Below are 24,756 nucleotides of genomic sequence, written 5' to 3'. Positions count from 1 at the left end.
CTCTCCGGTGAGCTCCTCCTCCTTCCTCTCCGGTGAGCTCCTCCTCCCTCCTCTCCTCCCATATCCTCATGGTTTCTCCTTCCTCCTCTCCGATGCTCCGGTGAACTCCTCTCCGGCGACCTCCTCCTCCTCTCCGGCGATGTAGGAGAGCGCCTCTCCGGTCACCTCCTCCTCCTCCTCTCCGGCAAAAGAACACGGCAAAAGAACGTACAAGATCCAAAAACGGGAACAAAATTTGAAATAATATCGTGCAAAAAAATGAGCAAACAAACGAGCAAAAAATGGGCAAAAAATCGTGATCCAGATCCAAATTCAAAATTCAAAAATAGCAATGGCGCATGGTGGGGATTAGACGGTGCGCCACTACTATTTTCCCGCCTTCAAAATTCAAAAATACTAATGGCGCACCATGGTCTATACTAATGGCGCACCAGTGGCATGTACTAATGGCGCACCGTGGCCTATACTAATGGCGCACCAGTGGTGCGCCATTAGTAAAAATTACTAATGGCGTGCTAGTAATGGCGCACCAGTGATGCGCCATTAGTAGGCAAAACTGGTGCGCCATTAGTAGGCCTTTTCCTAGTAGTGCATCCGCGCCCTCCACGGTAGTACCGCTCGTCCAGAGCGGTAGTACCACGGAGGCCCACGGTAGTACCGCTCCCTAGGAGTCGTAGTACCGTGGCCCTCCTACCTAGTACCGCAGTGTCGCGGTAGTAGGCGCGGATGTAATTTTTTACATCTGCGTCCGCACGGTAGTACCGCGCCTCGCGGGCGGTAGTACCACGTCGGATTTTTGTACCTCCTCCGGTTCAGCGGAAGTAGGCACGGATGTAATTTATTTCATCCGCGCCCTTCCCAGGCCGTGACTTTTCTGCCTTGCGGTAGTACTGCCCCCTTATCAGGGTAGTTCCGGCCTGTGTTGCTGTCGCGGTAGTACTGTGGTCAGCCACGGTAGTACCGCACAGCCTCGCGGTAGTACCGCGCCCCTGGAGCGGTAGTATCGTGTGTCACGGGCTGAACATGTGGATAACGGTTGGAATTTGTCCACGACTATATAAGGGGTGTCTTCTACCTCTAGTTGACCACCTTTTCCATCTCTAAACTCCATTGTTGCTCCAAGCTCCATTTCCACTCGATCTCTCTCCCTAGACGATCAAACTTGTTGATTTGCTCGGGATTGGGTGACAAGTGCCTGATCTACACTTCCACCACAGGATATTTGATTCCCCCACTTATCCCTTGCGGATCTTGTTACTCTTGGGTGTTGAGCGCCCTAGACGGTTGAGGTCACCTCGAAGCCATACTCCATTGCGGTGAAGCTTCGCAGGATTATTGGGAGCCTCCAAGTGTTGTGGAGATAGCCCCAATCTTGTTTGTAAAGGTCCGGTTGCCGCCTTCAAGGGCTCCAATAGTGGAATCACGGCATCTCGCATTGTGTGAGGGCGTGAGGAGATTACGGTGGCCCTAGTGGCTTCTTGGGGAGCATTGTGCCTCCACACCGCTCTAACGGAGACGTACTTCCCTTTAAAAGGAAGGAACTTCGGTAACACATCCTCGTCTCCACCGGCTCCACTCTTGGTTATCTTATCCCTTTACTTTTGCAAGCTTACTTGTGCTATATCCATTGCTTGCTTGTGTGCTCATTGTCTTTGCATCATATAGGTTGTCCACGTAGTTGCACATCTAGACAACCTATTTCTTTGCAAGGTTTTAATTGTTAAAGAAAAGTCTAAAAATTGTTAGTTGCCTATTCACCCCCCCTCTAGTCAACCATATCGATCCTTTCAGTCGTAATCCCACCCTATTGGATATGGTGTGATCTATGATGTCTCTTACTGATTTACCGCTATCATTTTGGGGATACACTTTAGAGACAGCTACATTCACTTTAAATAGGGCACCGTCTAAATCTGTTGAGACGACACCGTATGAATTATGGTTTGGGAAGAAACCTAAGTTGTCGTTTCTAAAAGTTTGGGGATGCGATGCTTATGTCAAGAAACTTCAACTTGAAAAGCTCGAACCCAAGTCAGAAAAATGCGTCTTCATAGGATACCCTAAGGAAACCATTGGGTATACCTTCTGCCTCAGATCCGAAGGCAAGATTTTTGTTGCCAAGAACGGGCCCTTTCTTGAGAAAGAGTTTCTCTCGAAAGAAGTAAGTGGGAGGAAAGTAGAACTTGATGAAGTACTGCCTCTTGAACCGAAAAGCAGCGCAGCTCAGGAAGATGTTTCTGTGGTGCCTACACCGGCTAGAGAGGAAGTTAATGATGATGATCAAGGTACTTCAGATCAAGTTGCTACTGAACTTCGTAGGTCCACAAGGACACGTTCCACACCAGAATGGTATGGCAACCCTGTCCTGGAAATCATGTTGTTAGACAACGGTCAACCTTCGAACTATGAAGAAGCGATGGCGGGCCTAGATTCCAACAAATGGCTTGAAGCCATGCAATCCAAGATAGGATCCATGTATGAAAACAAAGTATGGACTTTGACAGACTTGCCTGATGATCGGCGAGCGATTGAAAATAAATGGATCTTTAAGAAGAAGACGGACATGGATGGTAATGTTACCATCTATAAATCTTGGCTTGTCGCTAAGGGTTATCGACAAGTTCAAGGGGTTGACTACGATGAGACCTTCTCACTCGTAGCGAAGCTGAAGTCCGTTCGAATCATGTTAGCAATTGCCGCATTCTATGATTATGAGATATGGCAAATGGACATCAAAACGGCATTCCTTCACGGTTTCCTTAAGGAGGAATTGTATATGATGCAGCCGGAAGGTTTGTCGATCCTAAGAATGCTAATAAGGTATGCAAGCTCTAGTGCTCCATCTATGGGCTGGTGCAAGCATCTCGGAGTTGGAACATTCGCTTTGATGAAATGATCAAAGCGTTGGGGTTTATGCAGACTTGTGGAGAAGCCTGCGTTTACAAGAAAGTGAGTGGGAGCTCTGTAACATTTCTCATATTATATGTGGATGACATACTGTTGATGGGAAATGATATATAACTTTTGGAAAGCATAAAGGCCTACTTGAATAAGTGTTTTTCAATGAAGGACCTTGGAGAAGCTGCTTACATATTAGGCATCAAGATCTATAGAGATAGATCGAGACGCCTCATAGGTCTTCACAAAGCACATACCTTGATAAGATATTGAAGAAGTTCAATATGGATCAGTCCAAGAAGGGGTTCTTGCCTGTATTGCAAGGTGTGAAATTGAGCTCGGCTCAAAGCCCGACCGCGGCAGAAGATAAAGAAAAGATGAGTGTCATCCCCTATGCCTCAGCCATAGGGTCTATTATGTATGCCATGCTGTGTACCAGACCTGATGTAAACCTTGCCGTAAGTTTGGTAGGGAGGTACCAAAGTAATCCCGGCATGGAACACTGGAGAGCGGTCAAGAATATCCTGAAGTACCTGAAAAGAACTAAGGATATGTTTCTCGTTTATGGAGGTGACGAAGAGCTCGTCGTAAAGGGTTACGTCGATGCTAGCTTCGACACAGATCTGGATGACTCCAAGTCACAAACCGGATACGTGTATATTTTGAATGGTGGGGTAGTAAGCTGGTGCAGTTGCAAGCAAAGTGTCGTGGCGGGATCTACATGTGAAGCGGAGTACATGCCAACCTCGGAGGCAGCGCATGAAGTAATCCGGATGAAGGGGTTCATCACCGACATATGAGTTATTCCCAACGCGTCGGGCCCGATGACTCTCTTCTGTGACAACACTGGAGCTATTGCTCTTGCAAAGGAGCCCAGGTTTCACAAGAAGACCAGGCAAATCAAGCGTCGCTTCAACTCCATTCGTGAAAATGTTCAAGATGGATACATAGATATTTGTAAAAGTGCATACGGATCTGAATGTCGAAGATCCGTTGACTAAACCTCTTCCACGAGCAAAACATGATCAACACCAGAACTCTATGGGTGTTCGATTCATCACAATGTAACTAGATTATTGACTCTAGTGCAAGTGGGATACTGTTGGAAATATGCCCTAGAGGCAATAATAAAATGATTATTATTATATTTCCTTGTTCATGATAATTGTCTATTGTTCATGCTATAATTGTATTGACCGGAAACCATAATACATGTGTGAATACATAAACCACAACATGTCCCTAGTGAGCCTCTAGTTGACTAGCTCGTTGATCAATAGATGGTCATGGTTTCCTGACTATGGACATTGGATGTCATTGATAACGGGATCACATCATTAGGAGAATGATGTGATGGACAAGACCCGATCCTAAGCATCGCACAAGATCATGTAGTTTGTTTGCTAAAGCTTTTCTAATGTCAAGTATCATTTCCTTAGACCATGAGATTGTGTAACTCTTGTATACCGTAGGAATGCTTTGGGTGTACCAAATGTCACAACGTAACTGGGTGGCTATAAACGTGCACTACAGGTATCTCTGAAAGTGTCTGTTGGGTTGGCACGAATCGAGACTGGGATTTGTCACTCCGTATGACGGAGAGGTATCTCTGGCCCTCTCGGTAATGCATCATCATAATGAGCTCAATGTGACTAAGTAGTTGGTCACAGGATCATGCATTACGGAACGAGTAAAGTGACTTGCCGGTAACGAGATTGAACGAGGTATTGGGATACCAACGATCAAATCTCGGGCAAGTAACGTACTGATTGACAAAGGGAATTGTATATGGGATTGCTTGAATCCTTGACATCGTGGTTCATCCGATGAGATCATCATGGAACATGTGGGAGCCAACATGGGTATCCAGATCCCGCTGTTGGTTATTGGCTGGAGAGATGTCTCGGTCATGTCTGCATCATTCCCGAACCCGTAGGGTCTACACACTTAAGGTTCGATGATGCTAGGGTTATAGGGAAAGTTTGTATGTCATTACCGAATGTTGTTCGGAGTCCTGGATGAGATCCCGGACGTCGCGAGGAGTTCCAGAATGGTCCGGAGGTGAAGATTTATATATGGGAAGTCATCATACGGTCACTGGAAGTATTCGGGGGTTTACCAGTATTGTACCGGGACCACCGAAGGAGTTCCGGGGGTCCACTGGGAGGGGCCACCTGCCCCGGAGGGCTCTATGGGCTGTATGTGGAAGGGAACCAGCCCCTAAGTGGGCTAGGAGCCATCCCCCCTAGGGCCCATGCGCCTAGGGTTGGGCGGGGGCTAAGGGGGGCGCCCCCCTTGGCTTGGGGGGCAAGCCCCCTCCCCTTGGCTGCCCCCCCTCTAGATCTCATCTAGAGGGGTCACCCCCCTTCCCCCATTGCCCTATAAATAGAGGGGAGGAGGGAGGGCAGCTGCACCACTTCCAAGGTGCAGCCCTCCCCCTCTCCTCCGTTTGAGCTTGGCGAAGCCCTGCCGGAGAAGCGCTGCTCCACCACCACCACGACGTCGTGCTGCTGCTGGAGTTGTCTTCCCCAACCTCTCCCTCCTCCTTGATGGATCAAGGCACGGGAGATGTCACCGGGCTGCACATGTGTTGAACGCGGAGGCGCCGTTGTTCGGCGCTAAGATCGGAATCGACCGCGATCTGAATCACTACGTGTACAATTCCTCCAATCGTGTTCTTGCAACACTTCCATTTCGCGATCTTCAAGGGTATGAAGATGCACTCCCCTCTCTCTCGTTGCTAGTCTCTCCATAGATTGATCTTGATGATGCGTAGAAATTTTTTAATTTCTGCAATGATCCCCAGCAAGTCCACCATCAACTCGCAACTCGAGGGATGTTGTCTTTTTCTCCTTGTTTTATGGTAGTTGAAATTAGACCCTCGACCTGCAACTAGGGATTTCTATTGGCCCAGTTGCAAGTCCATCCTCGAATCTCAACTCGGAGGAGTGGTGTTGTTTGTTTTCAAGTTGCAAGTCAACCATGTACTCGCAACTCGGGATGTAGTTTACTAATTGGCCCAGTTGCAAGTCCAACGCCGACTCGCAACTCGAGGGATGTAGTTTGTAATCACCCAGTTGCAAGTCCACCACTGACTCGCAACTCAAGGGATGTAGTTTGTAATCGCCCCAGTTGCAAGTCCAACCGTCGAGTCGCAACTCAGGGGTGTTGTTTTGGTTTTCACCCTAGTTGCAATTCCACCCACCACTTGCAACTCGAGGGATGTAGTTTGTAATCGCCCCACTCGCAAGTTAACCATGTACTGCAACTCGGAGATATATTTTTGTAGTTCCCTAGTTGCAAGTCCACTCTCAAATCATAACTCAGGGGTGTAGTTTTGTAGTTTCTCTAGTTGCAAGTCCACCCCTCAACTCGCAACTCGAGGTTTTTTTGTTTTTTATTCTTGTTTCATTGTAGTTGCAATTAGACCTGCAACTAGGATTTTTGTCGGCCCAGTTGCAAGTCCACCCTCGACTCGCAACTCGGCGGTGTAGTTTTTATAGTTGCCCTAGTTGCAAGTCCACCCTCGACTTGCAACTCGAGGGGTGTTGTCTTTTGTTTTGTTTTCATGGTAGTTGGAATTAAACCCTCGATCTACAACTAGGTGTTTCTGTCGGCCCAATTGCAAGTCCACCCTCGACTCGTAACTCGGGGGCGTAGTATTTATAGTTTCCCTAATTCCAAGTCCACCCTCGACTCGGAACTCGAGGAGTGTTGTCTTTTGTTTTTGTTTCATGGTAGTTACAATTAGACCTTCAACCCGGAACTAGGGGTTTCTGTCGGCCCAGTTGCAAGTCCAACCTCGACTCGCAACTCTGGGGTGTTGTTCTGGTTATCGCCTAGTTGCAAGTCCACCCCGACTTGCAACTTGAGGGATGTAGTTTTGTATTGCCCCAGTTGCAATTCAATGATGTACTCGCAACTTGGGGATGTAGCTTTGTAGTTTCCCTAGTTGCAAGTCCACCCTCGACTCGGAACTCGAGGGGTGTTGTCTTTTATTCTTGTTTCATGGTAGTTGCAATTGGACCCTCGACCTGCAATTAGGGGTTTCTGTTGGACTAGTTGCAAGTCCATCCTCGACTCGCAACTCAGAGGAGGGGTGTTGTTTGTTTTCAAGTTGCAAGTCAATCATGTACTCACAACTCGGGGATGTAGTTTTCTAATTGCCCCAGTTGCAAGTCAACCGTCGACTCGCAACCCGAGGGATGTAGTTTGTAATCACCCAGTTACAAGTCCACCACCGACTCACAACTTGAGGGATGTAGTTTGTAATCGCCCTAGTTGAAACTTCACCCTAGACTCGCAACTTGGGGGGTGTTGTTTTGGTTTTCACCCCAGTTGCAAGTCCACCCCCGACTTGCAACTCGTGGGATGTAGTTTGTAATCGCCCTACTTGTAAGTCAACCATGTACTCGCAACTCGGGGATATAGTTTTGTAGTTTCCCTAGTTGGAAGTCCATCATCGACTCGCAACTCGGGGGTGTAGTTTTGTAGTTGAGATGCATGCCTTCATTTTCCTGGGATGGATACATCAAGTTCGAGGCCTTGTTTGGTGTTGTGTCGATGCATCTTTTATTTTTCAAGTAGAACAGTAATGTATTACCTTCTAAGTTTTAGAGAAGTTTTCATTCTATTTTTTTTGTGGTACACGTGTTTTTGTGGTGTATATAAGTTAGCTACCAGAATTAGCCTTTTTTCCTGAACCTGTTGCATATATATGTTTTGCTGCAGAGCCGCAATGTCCAACTGAAACCTGTATGATGTACTAAACTTTGGTATGATTGTCCTACTGAACCTGCATGCCGTACTGAAGTGTTATTCATAATTTTTTATTTCCTTTTATAAAATTCATGTTTATCATTTACGATTGTCCAAACACTATCATCCATCTATTTGTCACATCGGTATATAGAATGTTTCAAAATTTTCTGCTGAACCGTGAGGTACATGAAAGCTAGCTAGCTATGCATGCATGCACTGAGAGCACACGTCTCATTATCTGTTTTGTTTCTTGTATATGCACACATATACAAACTTCATCTGTTCCATGCATCATTCCAAAACCTGGACAAGGGCCAGCCCAGGACTGAGCAAAGCAAGCGATTGCTTCTCTAGATCGTGTGACACACAGGAACAAGGACAAGAAAGAAAGAAAGAAAAGCAGGGGAGAGGAATAACGTGACCAACAACTAGAAATGGGGGAAGGAATAACGTGACCAACAATCAGAAAAGGATACAAGCAAACTTTTACTTTTTTTATGTAACAAGCAAACTTTTTCTTTGTGATGCCTAGATTTGTCGATGCAGCTCTTTTGAACAAAAAGAACAAAACAAATATAACACTGGAGGCCCAACAACAGTTACATGGCCCACCAACAATGACAAGGACTGTGTCAACACATCTGGAACGGGGCTCCCCTAAAAAAAACTAGAACGGGGTTGGGTGTGGCAGCGTCGTTCTGGGCTGGGCAAACAACGAGACAACCAACGGCAAAGGCAACGACACAGTCGGAAGGAAACAAACGTAGTTATCATCGTGAGGGCCACAAACAAGGGGATGATGTCATGTTAGATGTGAGATATTATCTCACATCTAGATGTGGTATAGACAGACCCCTGAACAATACTGAAATTTGTGCCACGGTCATGGGTTGTGGCGTGGTGCACTTGTTTTTTTCCAGACTGCATCAGAACGATGCATGCGGCCATCTACGTGGTGCACTTGTGTGCCTGCAAAATTATACTCCTTTCATTTCGTTTCATGACGTAGTGCATATAAATTTGATGAGTCAAACTTAACAAACTTGCTAGCTAGTGTGGACTGTGGAGTGGGAACAAAAGTATCCTTTGGTGTCGGTCCATGCGATGCAGAGAGCGATCTCAGATCACACACCACTTCCTATGTGGCAAATAAAAATGCCTTCTCCTTCAAACAAAGCTGGTTCGAGAGAGAAGGATTTTTGGAGATCATTGCACGCGAATGGGCTAACTCGGTTAGTGAAAGGACGCATATTGAGAGATAGCAAAATAAAATTAGACATCTCCAACAGTTTTTGAGAGGTTGGGCCAGAAATGAGAGTGAGATTTACAAACAAGAAAAAGAGCGTCTTACTCAATTAATTGAGGCACTAGACTTAAAGATTGAAGACACTCTTCTTATGGTTAATAAGCAAAGATCCAAGTCCGAGGCTGAGCAAGGTCTACAAGCTCTCTTGATAGAGGAGGATCTCAAGTGGGCATTGCGTGCTAAAACGCTTAAGGTTGTCCAAGGGGACGACAATACACAATTCTTCCATATGGTTGCAAATGGTAAACATAGGAAGAAGAAACTCATACAGGTAGAACAGGACGAGAGGACAATAGTGGGGCATGAAAATTTGAAAGTGTATATCTCTAATTACTATAAACAACTTTTTGGACCCCCGAATAAAAGTACGGTGACACTAGATGAATCTGTGGTTGATGATATACCTCAATTACAGGCAGCGGAGAATGATATTCTCTCTGCACCGTTTACTGAAAAAGAGCTTCTTCAGGCAATATCACAAATGAAACCAAATAAAGCACTCGGACCAGATGGGTTTCCAGCTGAATTCTATAAGAAATGTTGGCATATTATTAAAAATGATCTTATGCCTATGTTTCACGATTTTTTCAACGGTCATTTAGAGTCGTTTCATCTTAACTTCGGTACGATAATGCTGTTACCAAAGAAAGATGAGGCAGTTCAAATCGAACAATTCCGGCCCATATGTCTGCTGAATGTGTGTTTCCAAATTTTCACAAAGGTTGGAACCAATAGCTTGACACAAATTTCTCATTTAGTGATCCAACCAAGCCAGACATCGTTCATGCCAGGGCGACACATACTGGAAGGGGTGGTCGTTCGACATGAAACGCTTCATGAGATTCACTCAAAGAAATTGGATGGGGTTATCTTCAAAGTGGATTTTGAGAAGGCGTATGATAAAGTAAAGTGTCCTTTTCTTCAGCAGGCAATGTGCATGAAAGGTTTTAGTGAAGCCTGGAGGAACCAAGAGGATACCCAAGCCCAGAAGGGTAGTGTCGGAATCAAGGTGAACGATGATATCGGTCATTACTTTCAGACACATAAGGGGTTGAGACAAGGGGATTCCATGTATCCTCTTTTGTTTAATATTGTGGTAGATATGTTGGCCATCATTATTGGCAGGGCATAGCAGCATGGCCATGTAGAGGGGTTAGTTCCTCATCTAGTCGATGGAGGGGTATCCATTCTACAATATGCTGATGACACTATCCTATCCATGGAACATGGCATGGCTAAGGCATGTAATATGAAACTTATCTTATGTCTCTTCGAACCATTGTCTGGGTTAAAAATTAGTTTTCATAAGAGCGAGTTGTTTTGCTTTGGGAAGGCCAAAGACGAGGAACACACTTATGGACAATTGTTCGAATGTGAATTAGGTGCTTTACCATTCAGTTACTTGGGTATACCGATTCACCACCGTAAGTCATCCAATAAAGAATGGAAGTGTATTGAAGAACGAATTGAAAAAAAACTTAGCTGCTGGAGGGCAAGCTTATGTCATATGGAGGTTGGCTAGTCTTGATTAACTCGGTACTAACTAGTATGTCGATGTTTCTACTTTCGTTCTTTGAAATTCCAAAAGGGGTTTGGAAGCGACTTGATTTCTTTAGATCTCGGTTCTTCTGGCAGTCTGATGAGGCCAAGAGGAAATACCGTCTTGCGCGATGGGATATTCTTTGCCGACCTAAAGACCAAGGGGGTCTCGGTATTGAGAACTTAGAAATTAAGAATAAATGTCTTATGAGCAAATGGTTATACATGCTAGAGACAGAGCCGGAGGGTATGTGGTCACAAATCATGCGCAATAAGTATTTACACTCGAAAACACTAGCACAGGTTACCATGAGACCGACTGACTCGCCATTCTGGAAGGGACTTATGAGAACGAAGGGCTTATTCTTTCGTAGGGTCAAATTATTGGTGGCAATGGGATGTCAACAAGATTTTGGGAGGATACGTGGTTAGGAGAGACGCCCCTGGCCGTCCAATATCCCACTCTTTATATTATTGTGCAACGTAAGGAGGATTACGTAGGCACAGTCCTTCAAACTATTCCCTTGAACATTCAGTTCCGACGTGAGTTAGTTGGTGAGAGATGGACTGCCTGGATGCATTTGGTTCGGAGACTGATAGAAGTTCAACTCTTCGACCAGCCGGATTTGACACAATGGAAGTTAACTAAGAATGGGATTTTTACGGTGAAATCACTCTATATGGATTTGATTAATTTTGGCCCAATTTCAAATTCATTGCACATCTGGAGGGTTAAGATTCCTTTGCGTATTAAAATCTTTATGTGGTTCGTCCACAAGCAAGTGATACTCACAAAGGACAACTTAATCAAAAGGCGATGGGTAGGAAGTTTACGGTGCTGTTTTTGTGATCATGATGAAATAATACAACACTTATTTCTTGAATGCCCACTTGCCAAGTTACTTTGGAGAACGATTCATATAGCTTTCAACATTAATACTCCAGTCGATATTGCATCGTTGTTTGGGACGTGGTTAGCTCGGGTTGAAGAGATTACTGCGACTCGTATTCGGATTGGAATATGTGCGCTATTATGGGCTATATGGAACTGTTGGAATGATATAATTTTTAACAGACAACGCACTTTAACTTTCTTGCAGGTCATCTTCAGAGCTACAACTTGGATACATACGTGGTCCTTACTCACTCCTATGGACTCGAGGGAGCCTTTGGTTACTGGGTGCAACCAATAGGAGATGGTAGCTCGGGTTATATTCAACCGGTTCGGATGGCGCTTGCATAACAGGATAGGAGTCTAGGGAGCTTATCCTTCATATTACCGTATCGGTTGCCTTTGTCAGCATGTAATTTTCCTTTTTTACTTTGCTCTGCTCCGTTTGCGAGCTGTAAGACTATTATGACGATACTTCGTGGATTTCTAATAAAATGGCTGCATGCATCATCATGATGCAGAGGCCGGGGGCATGCCTCCATTTCCAAAAAAAACTTGACAAACTTTGATAAAGTTTATGATGGAAACTATCTATATATATAATAGCAAACCTATACAATTTGAAAAATTAATTCAGGATGTATCTCATGATATGCATTTAGTATTCAAATGTAAATATTTTTCTCCTTAAACATGGTCAAACTTTATAAAGTTTGACTTTTGAAAAAAAAAACTTGAGACACCACATTATGGAACATAGGGGAACTCCCGAAATACCCATTTAATTACATGCACTTTTATTTACTCGTATTCACTTTCTGGCCTACTTTTGTAGTTATCTTGCTCACTTCAAAATCTGAAAAATGATATATGCCTAGCTATAAGATGCCATTTTACCTGGTGTATTCTTGGCCCATGGGTGAACTTTTAGGATGAATCATTAAATGAACACGGATATAGGTAGGGTGTATATGCCATAAGGAGACGACATCATCTTTGGAGTTGTTATGTTATATTACCAGATCATAATGATATTACATGTTTAACCATAGTTGAAGTGGTTCAAGCAAACATATATTATATTTAGGTCACTGATTTTGTTCTGCACTGTACATGTGGTTATGTGAATGTTTGACTTGGATTTACCAGTTGTTGATAGACAACAAAGAATTGTAGATAACACAATGAGCTGTTGTTTGTGTAGAGCCATTAGATGGATTTGGTGGCTGAATGTATGGTGTCCTAGGAGTGGTGTACTACAATCTATAAAGAAATGATCAATTCTTGTGGTGTTTTCATGGTGAAAATCACTTCGGCTCATTTGATTAGATTGTCATGTCAGATTTTATTTTGTTGTTCATATGCCAAATCAAGATAAAGAATCAATTATTGTGGCGTTTCCTTGATTAAAGTCGCCGCACTTCATCCATTCGGGTTGGGATTGTGATGCCCAATTTTGTTATCCGGTATTTGACAAGGATTTTATCCTGATGAGACAACGCCTTCAACAAGGTAATGCTACAAGTTTTCCCATTGCTGAGACCAACCAATCAAGGCCAGAACAAGACTTTTCATCCCAGACATGAATCAGTGTTTCCGTCACCATCTTGATAGCGGATCGTTCGGTAGTCATGCTAGTTTGTACTCCACGCCAGGTCGGAATGGCGCTAGCAGATGGGTGTAATATCTTCCTTGCATAGACCACCATCCCAACTGTCAGGGGGTCGCCCATGCGGCAGTGCGAATTGGCCGCCGCCACACAATACATGGAATCATTACATCCATTGCCTTCTATGTCATTTAGAGATAAAATGTTCAAATATGTGACATCTGACCGCCCTAATGTCCTTTCCAAGTTATCATGGCCATGAAAATGAAAGAGTGAAGTGCACTGTAGGTCCTCGAACTATTTCAGGGGTGTCACGTAGGTCCTCGAACTATGAAAATTGTCATCCAAGTCCTCAAAGTGCAGTAACTGTGTCATTCGGGTCCAAAATCTCCCTGACCCCCTCTAACCGGCCAGCTGGCGGCGTTAAACATGAACAATGAAATAGTGAACTGTGAACAGTAAAACAGCGTTAAGTTCCGAGCATCATTTCTGTACGTGATGAACAGTAAAATAAAAAAAATCTGAAAACCTTTGACATCGAAGATACCCAGGTGTATGAACATTAAAATGTTCATTAATTCAGAAAAATGTTCGCGAATGATGAATTTGGAAAAAATATACGCGACTTTAAAAAAATGTTCGCGGACGATGAATTTGGAAAAAATATTCGTGACTTTAAAAAATGTTCGTGAATGATAAATTTGGAAAAAATATTCACGACTTTAATTAAAATGTTCGTACCTTTAAAGAAATGTTCGTGAACGATGAATTTGGAAAAAATATTCATGAATTTTAAAAAATATTCACGACTTTAAGAAAATGTTCGCGAACGATGAATTTGGAAAAACTATTCGTGAATTTTAAAAAATGTTCACTAACATTTTTTTAAAGTCAAATATATTTGTGGTTCGCGAACATTTTTTTAATGTCACGAACATTTTTTCCATGCCTGCGAACAATATTTGTGGTTCGCGAACATATTTTCAAATTTATTGTTTGTGAACATTTTTCTAAAGTTGCGAATAACTTTTCCATATTCGCAAACATTTTTTTGAATTAGTGAACATTTTTACTGTTCACGCACCAGGGTATCTTCAATGCCAAAGAATTTCAGATTTTTTTGATTTTTACTGTTCATCGCGTACAAAAATGATGTTGGAACTGGAACGCTATTTTACTGTTCAGTGTTCACGGTTAACGGCGCCAGCTGGCTAGTTAGAGGGGGTTAGGGAGATTTTGGACCTGAATGATACACTTATTGCAGTTTGAGGACCTGGATGACGATTTTCATAGTTCGAGGACCTACATGACACCCCTGAAATAGTTTGAGGACCTACATTGCGCTTCACTCAAAATGAAACCTAACATCACATATCTCATCATCGAAGCTACACAGAGAAGGAAAAATAATAGAAAACTAGAAATCCTAATCCCCAATGTTAGAAACGCCAATCTCCAAACCAACCGCCCAAATCGACATTGGATACATGTAAGAGGGAGAACTTACTCGGCTCTTGTCAGACACGAAGTAAACCGATAGCTCTGCATCAGATTGGCCTTCTATATCTTGGCCAGCGCCGCCACCAGCCCACCACCATTGTTAGATTACGATTAGACTCAACAACATGTGGTACCTAGTGTGTAATAATGAAACCTAGCACAATTTCTTACTAGACGTCTCACTGTCTAGTCACATAGATATACATTTTTCTTTTTGATAAAGGACGCTTTTATTGGCTTATAGCATTGCATCAAGGGGATACAAGCATAACGAGTTCACGCCCGACCCCTGCATACTTATTATGCACACAACCATCATCACACATACATGCCAAGAGGAGGCAAAATACATAGCCAAAAGACTAGTAAGATGCCTATGAGGGATCCCTCAAAAAAAAAAAGATGCCTATGAGGGAGGAGGACCAATTCGCAGACATATATTCTTCTACATATGGAATACATACATTCTGCCCCATAGACGTATGCTCACACTCCCATCCATCCCATGAACAAACACATGAAGTCTTCAGCATGCATGGTGCACATATCTACACGGACCCTTTGTGCACATAATTCGTCTGCTTGCTCCGTAAATTTATATTTCATATGTGATACCAACCTTGAGCAGTTGCCCGCGTGGAATGGACAACATCTTCTCCCCTTTCCGAGAGTTCTTCCTTAGGAAGTTGAAGATGTAGTTTACGGCAATCTTCTTAAGGAGGTTGGAGTGAGGCTTGGCCACAACTTCAGTCTCCCCAAGTATGTACACCACGCCATTATCCACCTCCCGTTGGATCACCTTTTGGTCCTCCTCAATTCTCAACATCTCCTCTAGGTTCATCTTGGCCGTCTAGTTCACGTGAAAACAAGTAGTGGTAACAATCAGATCCAGCCAAGTTCAAAAACATATACTCCCTCCGTAAACTAATATAAGAGCGTTTAGAATACTAAAATAGTGATCTAAACGCTCTTATATTAGTTTACAGAGGGAGTACTAGTTTGTAGTTGGTGTTTGGATTGTTCACCTGAAATTGCGGCAGCCTGTTACTCATACCAACTTGATGCATTGTGAGCTCAGAGAAGGACTGGATTGGTGTAAGCATCTCCTCGGCATGGATGCCATGGCCATGCCCCGAGCGCCCTGAGGGCTTCTTCTCCCATCTAAAGCTATCGATCCGAATGCTAGGGTAGCTTGTCCTGAGCGGCTCGGCCGTGCAGTAGAGGCTGAGGTCCCGGACGTAGTATTGGAGGTACTCAACGAGGGTGGCCACGAAGTCGCCGGCCATCTCAAGGGTGTCCCGGTAGCCGTACCGAGCGACGCACCGGAACACCATGCTCTCCTTGGGCTCCACCTGCCGGAAGAGGAAGCGCTCCTGAACGTCGACGTGCGGGATGGGCAGGTGCTTGACGGAGATGAAGACGATGACGGAGTGGACGGTGGGGATCTTCTCGATGAGGTGGGGGAAGATGGGCGGGATGCCCTGCACCAGCTCGGTGTAGAAGAGGCCGAGCCCCGGGACCCGCTTGAGGTCGCGGCGCTCGAGTAGGTGCTTCACCTCGTCAGGCGACACCGTGTGCTGGAGCTCGTACTTGTACCGCTTCACGTGCACGTAGTGCCACACGATCATGATCACCATGAGCACCGCCGACATGGCCAGCGGGAAGTAGGGGCCCTGCGTAAACTTGTACAGCACCGCCGACAGGTAGACGGTCTCCGTGGACATGAAGACGACGAAGAAGGCGGCGATCCACCAGATGTTCACCTTCCACACCAGGAGCATCACGATCGTCATCAACAGCGTCGTGATCACCATCACAAGAGCCACACAGATCTCTGTTCAAGCACGCGTCATGTCCATTAGGCCACTGAGATAAGCATGCATAGATTTCTTTCATGGTTTTAAATGGCGAGCTATAGTGTTTAGAAGAGATCCTGCGCTAAGGGACTTTGGTCCAAACACATGAACAAACATTTTAAATAGCACACTCTTAACATTTAGAAGAGGTCCACCGCTAAGAGGCATGACCTGCTATTTAAAACTATATTTTCTGTTCAGACATGTGTTGGATGCAATTTTTACCATGTGCTTTGGCGATGAAACCGGTTGTCCTGAAGCTTATGGTGACGATACAAGAAGCCACACAAAGGAAGAAGTTGACTTCAGGGATGTAGAGTTGGCCCGAGTAACGCCTTGACGTGTGCAGTATCTTCACCCTCGGGAAGCAGCTAAGTGTTTGCAGATGTGACATGGTCGCGAAGGCGCACGAGACCATGGCTTGGCTTCCGATGACCGAAGCCAGAAGGGCGAGAACGAACGTCGGCCAGAACAAAGTGCCTGCAATTGCTCATGAAATTTTATTTAATTTCTGATGCATGACTTACAGAATAATATAGATTAGCGAGGTATCTTGTCGATTACATACTTGGAATGGAGTTGAAGAAAGCGTTGGATATTGTCATGTCCATGTGCGTCCTGAGGTAAGCTGCTTGCCCAATATAAGTGAGCAACACGGAGGGGAGTAGGCCAAAGCTAAAGCTCAGCTGAAACAGGGAAAAAGTTGTTCAGTTCAGTCTTCATATATATTCTTGGAAAATACTAGAATTTCCTACATACAGTTCACCATGTACAGGTCAGTATAAGAAACTCCACTAATCATATTGAAAACGTGACGGTCATATTTAGGAAATAAACAACACAGTATATGGTATACAAAGTCATAATAGTTCTATTACCCCAATCTAAAATAGATGGCATTGTAGAAAGTTGTAGTCAAACTTCTTTAATTTTCACTGTCGCTATTGAAAAGATTATTGTGATTTCCAAACAAATATAATTTTTGTAATTTTTTCAAAGAAGCATTTTGTAGTTATGCAAGTTTACATGTTTGGGTTAAAAACAATAGCCAAAGTTCCATCTGATAGACTCTGTCCGTACAGAAACCTCGTGGAATGGGGGGACTATCTTCAGAACTTTGGCAGTCAAAGGAAATCTTCCTATTCATCTTTTTTACAGTTATAGGAAGAGAACCTCAAACTTTGAAGTGCTCAAGGAATCTTCTGTCTAAATATATATCATTATCCCTCAACACTGTATAATGTATAATGTAGGGGTCTCCCTGACAGTTTTCTTAAAATAAACATAGTATAATGTGTAATCGTGGCAGTCAAAGAGGATGTTTATTTATACCTGAATTGACTTTATGCTGAAGTATCCTAGATCAGCAAAGAGGGCTTCCGTGCCTGTCACAAAAGAACAACTCTGTCAAGTTCAGCAAATGCTCCCCACAGAAAGAAAGTTCAGTGTGTGCAAATTGTGCTTTCATAAGATTTTTTTTCCTAATAGTACAACACCACCTGAAACTGACCACTGTGGAATATTGTGAATGCAGTACAATATATGCTATCATTAGAATGATAGGGGCCTTTTTACCTGTAAAGCAAAGAAGGATTTCACCGAGCGAAACCCATCCCTTCTTCTTGTTCCTTCGGAAATAGTCGAAGATGTACTTGGGGTTGAAAGCCCTCAGGGTACCGATATCGTACTTGATCAGATTATAAAGCCCGATACCGGCAATGAGGAGAAGCCACACGACGACGAGCGGAGCAAACGTGTAACCGATCTTGTCGGTCCCGAGGTGTTGCACCGCGAAGAACAATATCAGAATACCCACTGTGATCCACACTATTTGATCTGTTCAGAGTAGCCAAATCATATCAGGAATCAAATTAAAAAAAAAAGAAACAAATTTAATCTGTAGAAATGTAGGTGAAAGTCGGTCAAAGTCGTTTTTGTTCCCAGATCTTTGGGGATTCATTTGCTTGTTTTTTACACTACCGAGGGGGGTCAGCAGCAACAGGCTGGGGCTCAAAGTCCCAAGTCCTATGTCAAACTTGATCTTGATCTGGTATTTTATTTATATTTCTTGACAGCTCGGTCTAGATCTGGTTATTAATAACATGAAGACTAGTTTGCGAGCCAAACGTGGAGAGGAATTAGTAGCCAGTTGAAACGGTCAGAAAATGCAACTAGTTGGTTTAAACTGAACTGTCGTAGTTTGCAGTTTTGCTCTCATGGGAAACGTGATCTGAAACTGTACGTGTCATGTGTAAGCAGTCTCCATACAGGGCAGGCTATGGCTGACAGTAGCCATGAGCTGGACACATTTTCCATTTGACTTACCAGGTTTAACTGATTACGTACACTCACATATAAATCGATTGAAAAGGGGAAAGAATGCGTGCTAGTACACATCTCAGTACTGCATTTCCATGTACCTGTTGTCAGGTGAGGCGCTCTCAGTCTCAGGCCGTTGACTGCCGATAGTACTGAAACATTTGCACAAGCAAATTCGTTAGAAAAACATATGATCAAGGTCAGGCACCCTATCATTCTGATGATAAGAAAGAGAGGAGGAGTACCGGAGATGGGAGGGGTTAGCATGCAGTCGCTGATGGCGAGCGCCGTGGCGAAGATGGTGAGGAAGAAGAGCGTGAGCTTGGCCGGCTTGCTCGTCTCCAGCAGGTTCTTCATCCACTGCGCCCTCCTCCTCGTCGCCGACAGATGCCGGTGGCTAGAGACGAGGTCGTCCTCCGCCTGCTGGTTCGGGATCAGCGCCACCCTCGCATACCGCGAGACCAGCGAGTAGAGCGCGAACGTTCCACCTGAACAATCGAGTTCATTGCATGAGACAATTTGAATCATGCGTGTGTTCAGACTGATACGATGGTCTCAGATGAGTGACACATTTATTGATTGATTGATCTGTGTATAAGAGATGATGGTTGTTGGCACGCACCATCGCCGTCGTCGTTGGCGTAGAGCGCGATGAAGATGATCTTGACCATGGCGAAGAGCAGGAAGCTGTAGATGATGAGGGAGAGGACGCCCAGCACGTCGTCCTCGTGCCCGACGCCGTACTTGAAGGTGTTGGAGAAGACGTAGAGCGGCGATGTCCCGAGGTCGGCGTAGAGGATCCCCACGCACTGGAAGCCCAGCCGCAGCGTCCTCACCCAGTTGTCCTGTTGGTGCGCAGGAGTAACATTTACAGTATGAAAGCTTGGACTTCGATCGACATATTAACAATTCATCTACCTAGAAACTAGAGCATGCTGCATGCATATGCAGGTGTACTACATTAAAACCAACAACTTGATAAGGCTGTGTCTGTCCGAGTAATCCAACTTGATAGGTAGGAGTAACATTTACAGTAAGTACTGTAAAGCTTGGACTTGGATCATCAATATATTAGTATTACATTAAAGCAACAACTTGACAAGTCTGTATCTGTCCGAGTAGTCCAGCTTGATAGGTAGGAGTAACATTTACAGTATCAAGCTTGGACTTGGATCCCACATGTCAATTTTTCTATACTTACTAGAAGCTAGAGCATGCATATGCAGGTGGCATAACATAAACAACAAACAACAATTTGATAAGTCCGCCCGAATAGTCTAAGTCGTGGAAAACAAAACGTACGGCAACTCTGAGAAATCTCCTTGCTTGCTCAACAACCTCAAACAGCAGTACGAACGCGCTATATGCTTCGTCTCCACGTACCACCGTACGTACCATGCTCGGTCACACGCTCGTTCCTCCTCCACCCAGCAGCACAGACAGGATAGGAACATTTACAGTAAATCAAGCTTGGACTTGGATCGACATATTAATTCTTCTACTGGAGTACGTACCTAAGTCCTAATAAGAAGGTAGAGCATGCATGCATATGCAGGTGGCACGACATAAAGAACAACAACAACTTGATGCTAGTACTAAGTCTGCCCGAGTAGTCCAAGTGCTGCAAAAACAACGGTACGGCAGGTCTGACAAATCTCGTTACTTACTTCTTCAACAACTTCTAACAGCGGTAGGAACGTGCTACCTATGTATACGTGCCACCATGCTCGGTCACACGATATATCCTTCCTCCTCCCAGCAGCTTCAGCTCGGGCACCGAGACAGGAACATGGTGATACGTACCGTTCATCGGCGGCACTGTACGCCGTGGGTTCAGTTAGGTACTTCCTTCGTCCAAAAATACTTATCGGAAAAATAGATGTATTCCTCCGTTTAAAAATACTTGTCAAAGAAATGGATAAAAATACATTTAGATACATTCATTTTTTTGATAAGTATTTCCGGACTGAGGGAGTACTACGCTAACCGCGTGACGTGCGGTGGCGGCCAGTGGGAACGGCGACGGGGAGAAGGAGAGAATGCTAGCTTAAGTTGACGGAGCAGCGCATGCGGCAGAGGAGGAAGAAGCCACAGCCCACGCCGTCAGGTTAGGGAGGTGGAAGCTACGGTCAGGCGGCCACCGCGAACTGGTGGGCACGCACCATGGCACCATGCAGTCCGAGTGGCCAAGGCGATGAGGATAACAGCGCGCTAGCTAGCAAAGTTACTAGCAGTGTCGCCATGCACGCATACCTGTCCATGATGGCCGCCGTGCGCGGGCCTGGTGGCGTCGCGGTAGAGCGAGTCCTGCCGCGGCACGTCCGCCGGCGGCACCTCGAGGTCGCCGCTGTGGGGCACGATCTCCAGGGTGCTCCTCGCGCTGGCCATCGCCATCTCTCCCGCCGCTCGCGTACTACCTTCCCTGCTCGCGCGTGCGCCACCACTTATAATGGCCTTTATCTGCTGCTTTGCCTTGCTTAGCTTACGTCCCTGCGGAGCTCATCCCATTTCGAGCTGCTTATACCGCCCTTTATAAGCGCAAGCAGCCGGGAGGCTGTGCACTGACCTCTCGTTACTGACTTGTCTCGCTTCGCTGGCTGCTTTTGGGTTGCTTGCTTGCTGCAACAGTTTACCAGCCGATCGGCCGATCACGCACGTCGGTCCAGCGTCAATGTTGACTTGCTCCACGACTCATTAATTTTGGACGGAAAGTCGCCAATGGCGGTGTATCGGCCGACGCCAGCGCGTGGGCGACGTGGCGCTCCGTCGCTCGACTGCCTCGCCCCGAGCGTCGTCTGCGGCGAGAATAGTAGCCAGCTCTAGAGACTGAAATCACGCGTGCCCGTGCGCTCCCGTTGGATCAGAAATCTGCGGTTCACACGTGTTAAATTTTACTAGTAGTAATAATCAGAACGAAGCGTGGATAAGGAGGGTCCAAACCTAAATTTCGTCCTGCCTTCCGTTTCGAGGAAAAGACGATCGTCCTGCGTGTACCATGGGCTGCTAAGCCGCCGCTTATCTTTGTGGTAAGTCAAAATAAACTGTTGCGACCTGCGACTTGATAGGACCTCTAAAAGTGACAATTGTATATGTTTATGTTTTTCTATCATTTTGTTAAAGGTTTGCAAAAAATCTCGAAAAAAGTTAAATAAAACTGACTTCAAACAAATGTAATAATATGATAAGAGCATCTACGGATGGACCTGGCAAATCTAGCCTCTCAAACGCCCGCGCACGCGACCGGGCACGCCCGCGGGCGCATCCGGACAGCCCTTCATATTTCGTTTCAGGCATCCAAATATCTCAAATTCGGACTCTCAAATCCATGCAAATACATGCACATCGATCTGCAACACAATGTCACACGTAAATAGCTATTGTTTGGTATCAAGCATAGATAGCGTTTACATAAAATTTATTTGAAGTGTCAAACTCAAGCATTGCCTCCTTGGTTGCCATTGTGGATCCACATGTGCTCCACAAGATCGTTGAGTAACTGCGTGTGCACCTGCTGATCTCGAAGACTCTGATGCATCTGCAGAAAGTTCACAAGCTGAGCCGCATCTTGATCTTCCGGGATTTCAACTTGTTCTCCGGGTGCTTTCAAATCATGGGTTTGGCCTACACCATCTGAAGGAAATATGCCCTAGAGGCAATAATAAAGTTGTTATTTATTTTTTCTTATATCATGAATTCATGATAAATGTTTATTATTCATGCTAGAATTGTATTAACCGGAAGCTTAGTATATGTGTGAATACATAGACAATACATAGTGTCCCTAGTATGCCTCTACTTGACTAGCTTGTTAATCAAAGATGGTTATGTTTCCTAACCATGGACATGTGTTGTCATTTGATAAACGGGATCACATCATGAGAGAATGATGTGATGGACAAGACCCATCCGTTAGCTTAGCATTATGATTGTAACAGTTTTATTGCTACTGCTTTCTTCATGACTTATACATGTTTCTCAGACTATGAGATTATGCAACTCTCGAATACCAGAGGAACACCTTGTGTGCTATCAAACGTCACAACATAATTGGGTGATTATAAAGATGCTCTACAGGTTTCTCCGAAGGAGTTTGTTGGGTTGGCATATATCAAGATTAGGATTTGTCACTCCGTGTTTCAGAGAGGTATCTCTGGGCCCTCTCGGTAATGCTCATCACTATAAGCCTTGCAAGCAATGTGACTAATGAGTTAGTTACGGGATGAAGCATTACAGAACGAGTAAAGAGACTTGCCGGTAACGAGATTGAACTAGGTATGATGATACCGACGATCGAATCTCGGGCAAGTAACATATCGATGACAAAGGGAACAACGTATGTTGTTGTAAGATTTGACCGATAAAGATCTTCGTAGAATATGTATGAGCCAATATGAGCATCCAGGTTCCGCTATTGGTTATTGATTGAAGATGTGTCTCGATCATGTCTACATACTTCTCGAACCCCTAGGGTCCGCACGCTTAACGTTCGATGATGATTTGTATTATGAGTTATGTGATTTGATGACCGAAGTTTGTTTGGAGTCCTGGATGAGATCACGGACATGACGAGGAGTCTCAAAATGGTCGAGACATAAATATTGATATATCGGACTATGTTATTTGGACACCGGAAGAGTTCCGAGTGGTACTGGGTAAAAATGGAGTGCTGGAGGGGTTACCGGAACCCCCCGGGGAAGCAATGGGCCATCATGGGCCATAGGGAAGAGAGAGGATAGCCCACATAGGGGAGGCGCGCACCCCCCATGGGGAGTCCGAATTGGACTAGGGGAGGGGGCGCGGCCCCCCTTTCCCTCTCCCTCTCCCTCTCCCTTCCTTCCTTCCCCTTCCACCAAGTGGAATCCTACTAGGACTTGGAGTCCTAGTAGGACTCCTCCCTCTTGGCGCGCCCTATAGGGCCGGCTGGCATCCCCCTCTCCTCCTTTATATACGGGGGCAGGGGCACCCCAAAGCACAACAGACAATCTCTTAGCCATGTGCGGTGCCCCTTCCACAGTTTAACACCTCAGCCATATCGTCGTAGTGCTTAGGCAAAGCCCTGCGCCGGTAACATCATCATCACCATTGCCACGCCGTCGTGCTGACGAAAATCTCCCTCGACCCTCTACTGGATCAAGAGCTCGAGGGACGTCATCGTGCTGAACGTGTGCTGAACACGGAGGTGCCGTACATTCGGTACTTGGATCGATTGGATCGTGAAGACATTTGACTACATCAACTGCGTTACTAAACGCTTCCGCTTTCGGTCTACGAGGGTACGTGGATACACTCTCATGTCTTGTTGCTATGCATCTCCTAGATAGATCTTGCGTGATCGTAGGCATTTTTTTGAATTACTACGTTCCCCAATGGTGGTATCAGAGCCAGGTCTATGCGTAGATGTTATGTCCACGAGTAGAACACAAAGAGTTGTGGACGATAATAGTCATACTGCTTACCACCAACGTCTTACTTTGATTCGGCTGTATTGTTGGATGAAGCGGCCCCGGACCGACATTACATGATCGTGTTCATGAGACTGATTCTACCGATGTGCTTTGCACATAGGTGGCTGGCGGGTGTCTATTTCTTTAACTTTAGTTGAATCAAGTTTGACTACGGCCGGTCCTTGTTGAAGGTTAAAACCACACACTTGATGAAAAATCGTTGTGGTTTTGATGCGTAGGTAAGAACAGTTCTTGCTAGAAGCCCGTAGCGGGCACGTAAAACTTGCAACAACAAAGTAGAGGATGTCTAACTTGTTTTTGCAGGGCTTATTGTGATGTGATATGGTCAAGACATGATGAGATATAAATTGTTGTATGAGATGATCATGTTTTGTAACAGAGTTATCGGCAACTGGCAGGAGCCATATGGTTGTCGCTTTATTGTATGAAATGCAATTCCCATGTAATTTCTTTACTTTATCACTAAGCGGTAGCGATAGTCGTAGTAGCAATAGTTGGCGATACGACAATGATGCTACGATGGAGATCAAGGTGTCAAGCCGGTGACGATGGAGATCATGACAATGCTTCGGTGATGGAGATCATGAGCACAAGATAATGATGGCCATATC

General features: G+C 45.0%; 1 protein-coding gene across 1 annotated transcript; it reads right to left on the bottom strand.

The window, feature by feature from the left end:
• Positions 1-14,733: 14,733 nt before the first annotated feature.
• LOC119319989 (probable potassium transporter 16) lies at positions 14,734-21,158 on the bottom strand. The gene is made up of 10 exons (XM_037594143.1): positions 20,934-21,158; positions 19,303-19,525; positions 18,926-19,168; positions 18,782-18,832; positions 17,937-18,197; positions 17,694-17,746; positions 16,930-17,047; positions 16,587-16,841; positions 15,531-16,339; positions 14,734-15,355 (listed from the first exon to the last, which is right to left on the bottom strand). The coding sequence occupies exons 1-10, from the start codon at positions 21,072-21,074 to the stop codon at positions 15,101-15,103; spliced, it is 2,409 nt and encodes an 802-aa protein (XP_037450040.1). The 5' UTR covers positions 21,075-21,158; the 3' UTR covers positions 14,734-15,100.
• Between the last annotated feature and the right edge of the window lie 3,598 nt (positions 21,159-24,756).

The sequence above is a fragment of the Triticum dicoccoides genome, chromosome 6B (genome assembly GCF_002162155.2).
Source record: "Triticum dicoccoides isolate Atlit2015 ecotype Zavitan chromosome 6B, WEW_v2.0, whole genome shotgun sequence".
In the NCBI taxonomy this organism is placed as follows: domain Eukaryota; kingdom Viridiplantae; phylum Streptophyta; class Magnoliopsida; order Poales; family Poaceae; genus Triticum; species Triticum dicoccoides.
This window is presented reverse-complemented; position numbering and strand designations above follow the sequence as displayed.

Coding starts and splice junctions, on each gene's coding strand:
- LOC119319989 (XM_037594143.1), bottom strand. CDS start 21,074: ATGGCGATGGCCAGCGCGAGGAGCACCCTGGAGATCGTGCCCCACAGC. Junction 18,833..18,925: donor GCTAACCCCTCCCATCTCCG/GTACTCCTCCTC, acceptor CAAATGTTTCAG/TACTATCGGCAGTCAACGGC. Junction 16,842..16,929: donor TTTCTTCAACTCCATTCCAA/GTATGTAATCGA, acceptor GAGCAATTGCAG/GCACTTTGTTCTGGCCGACG.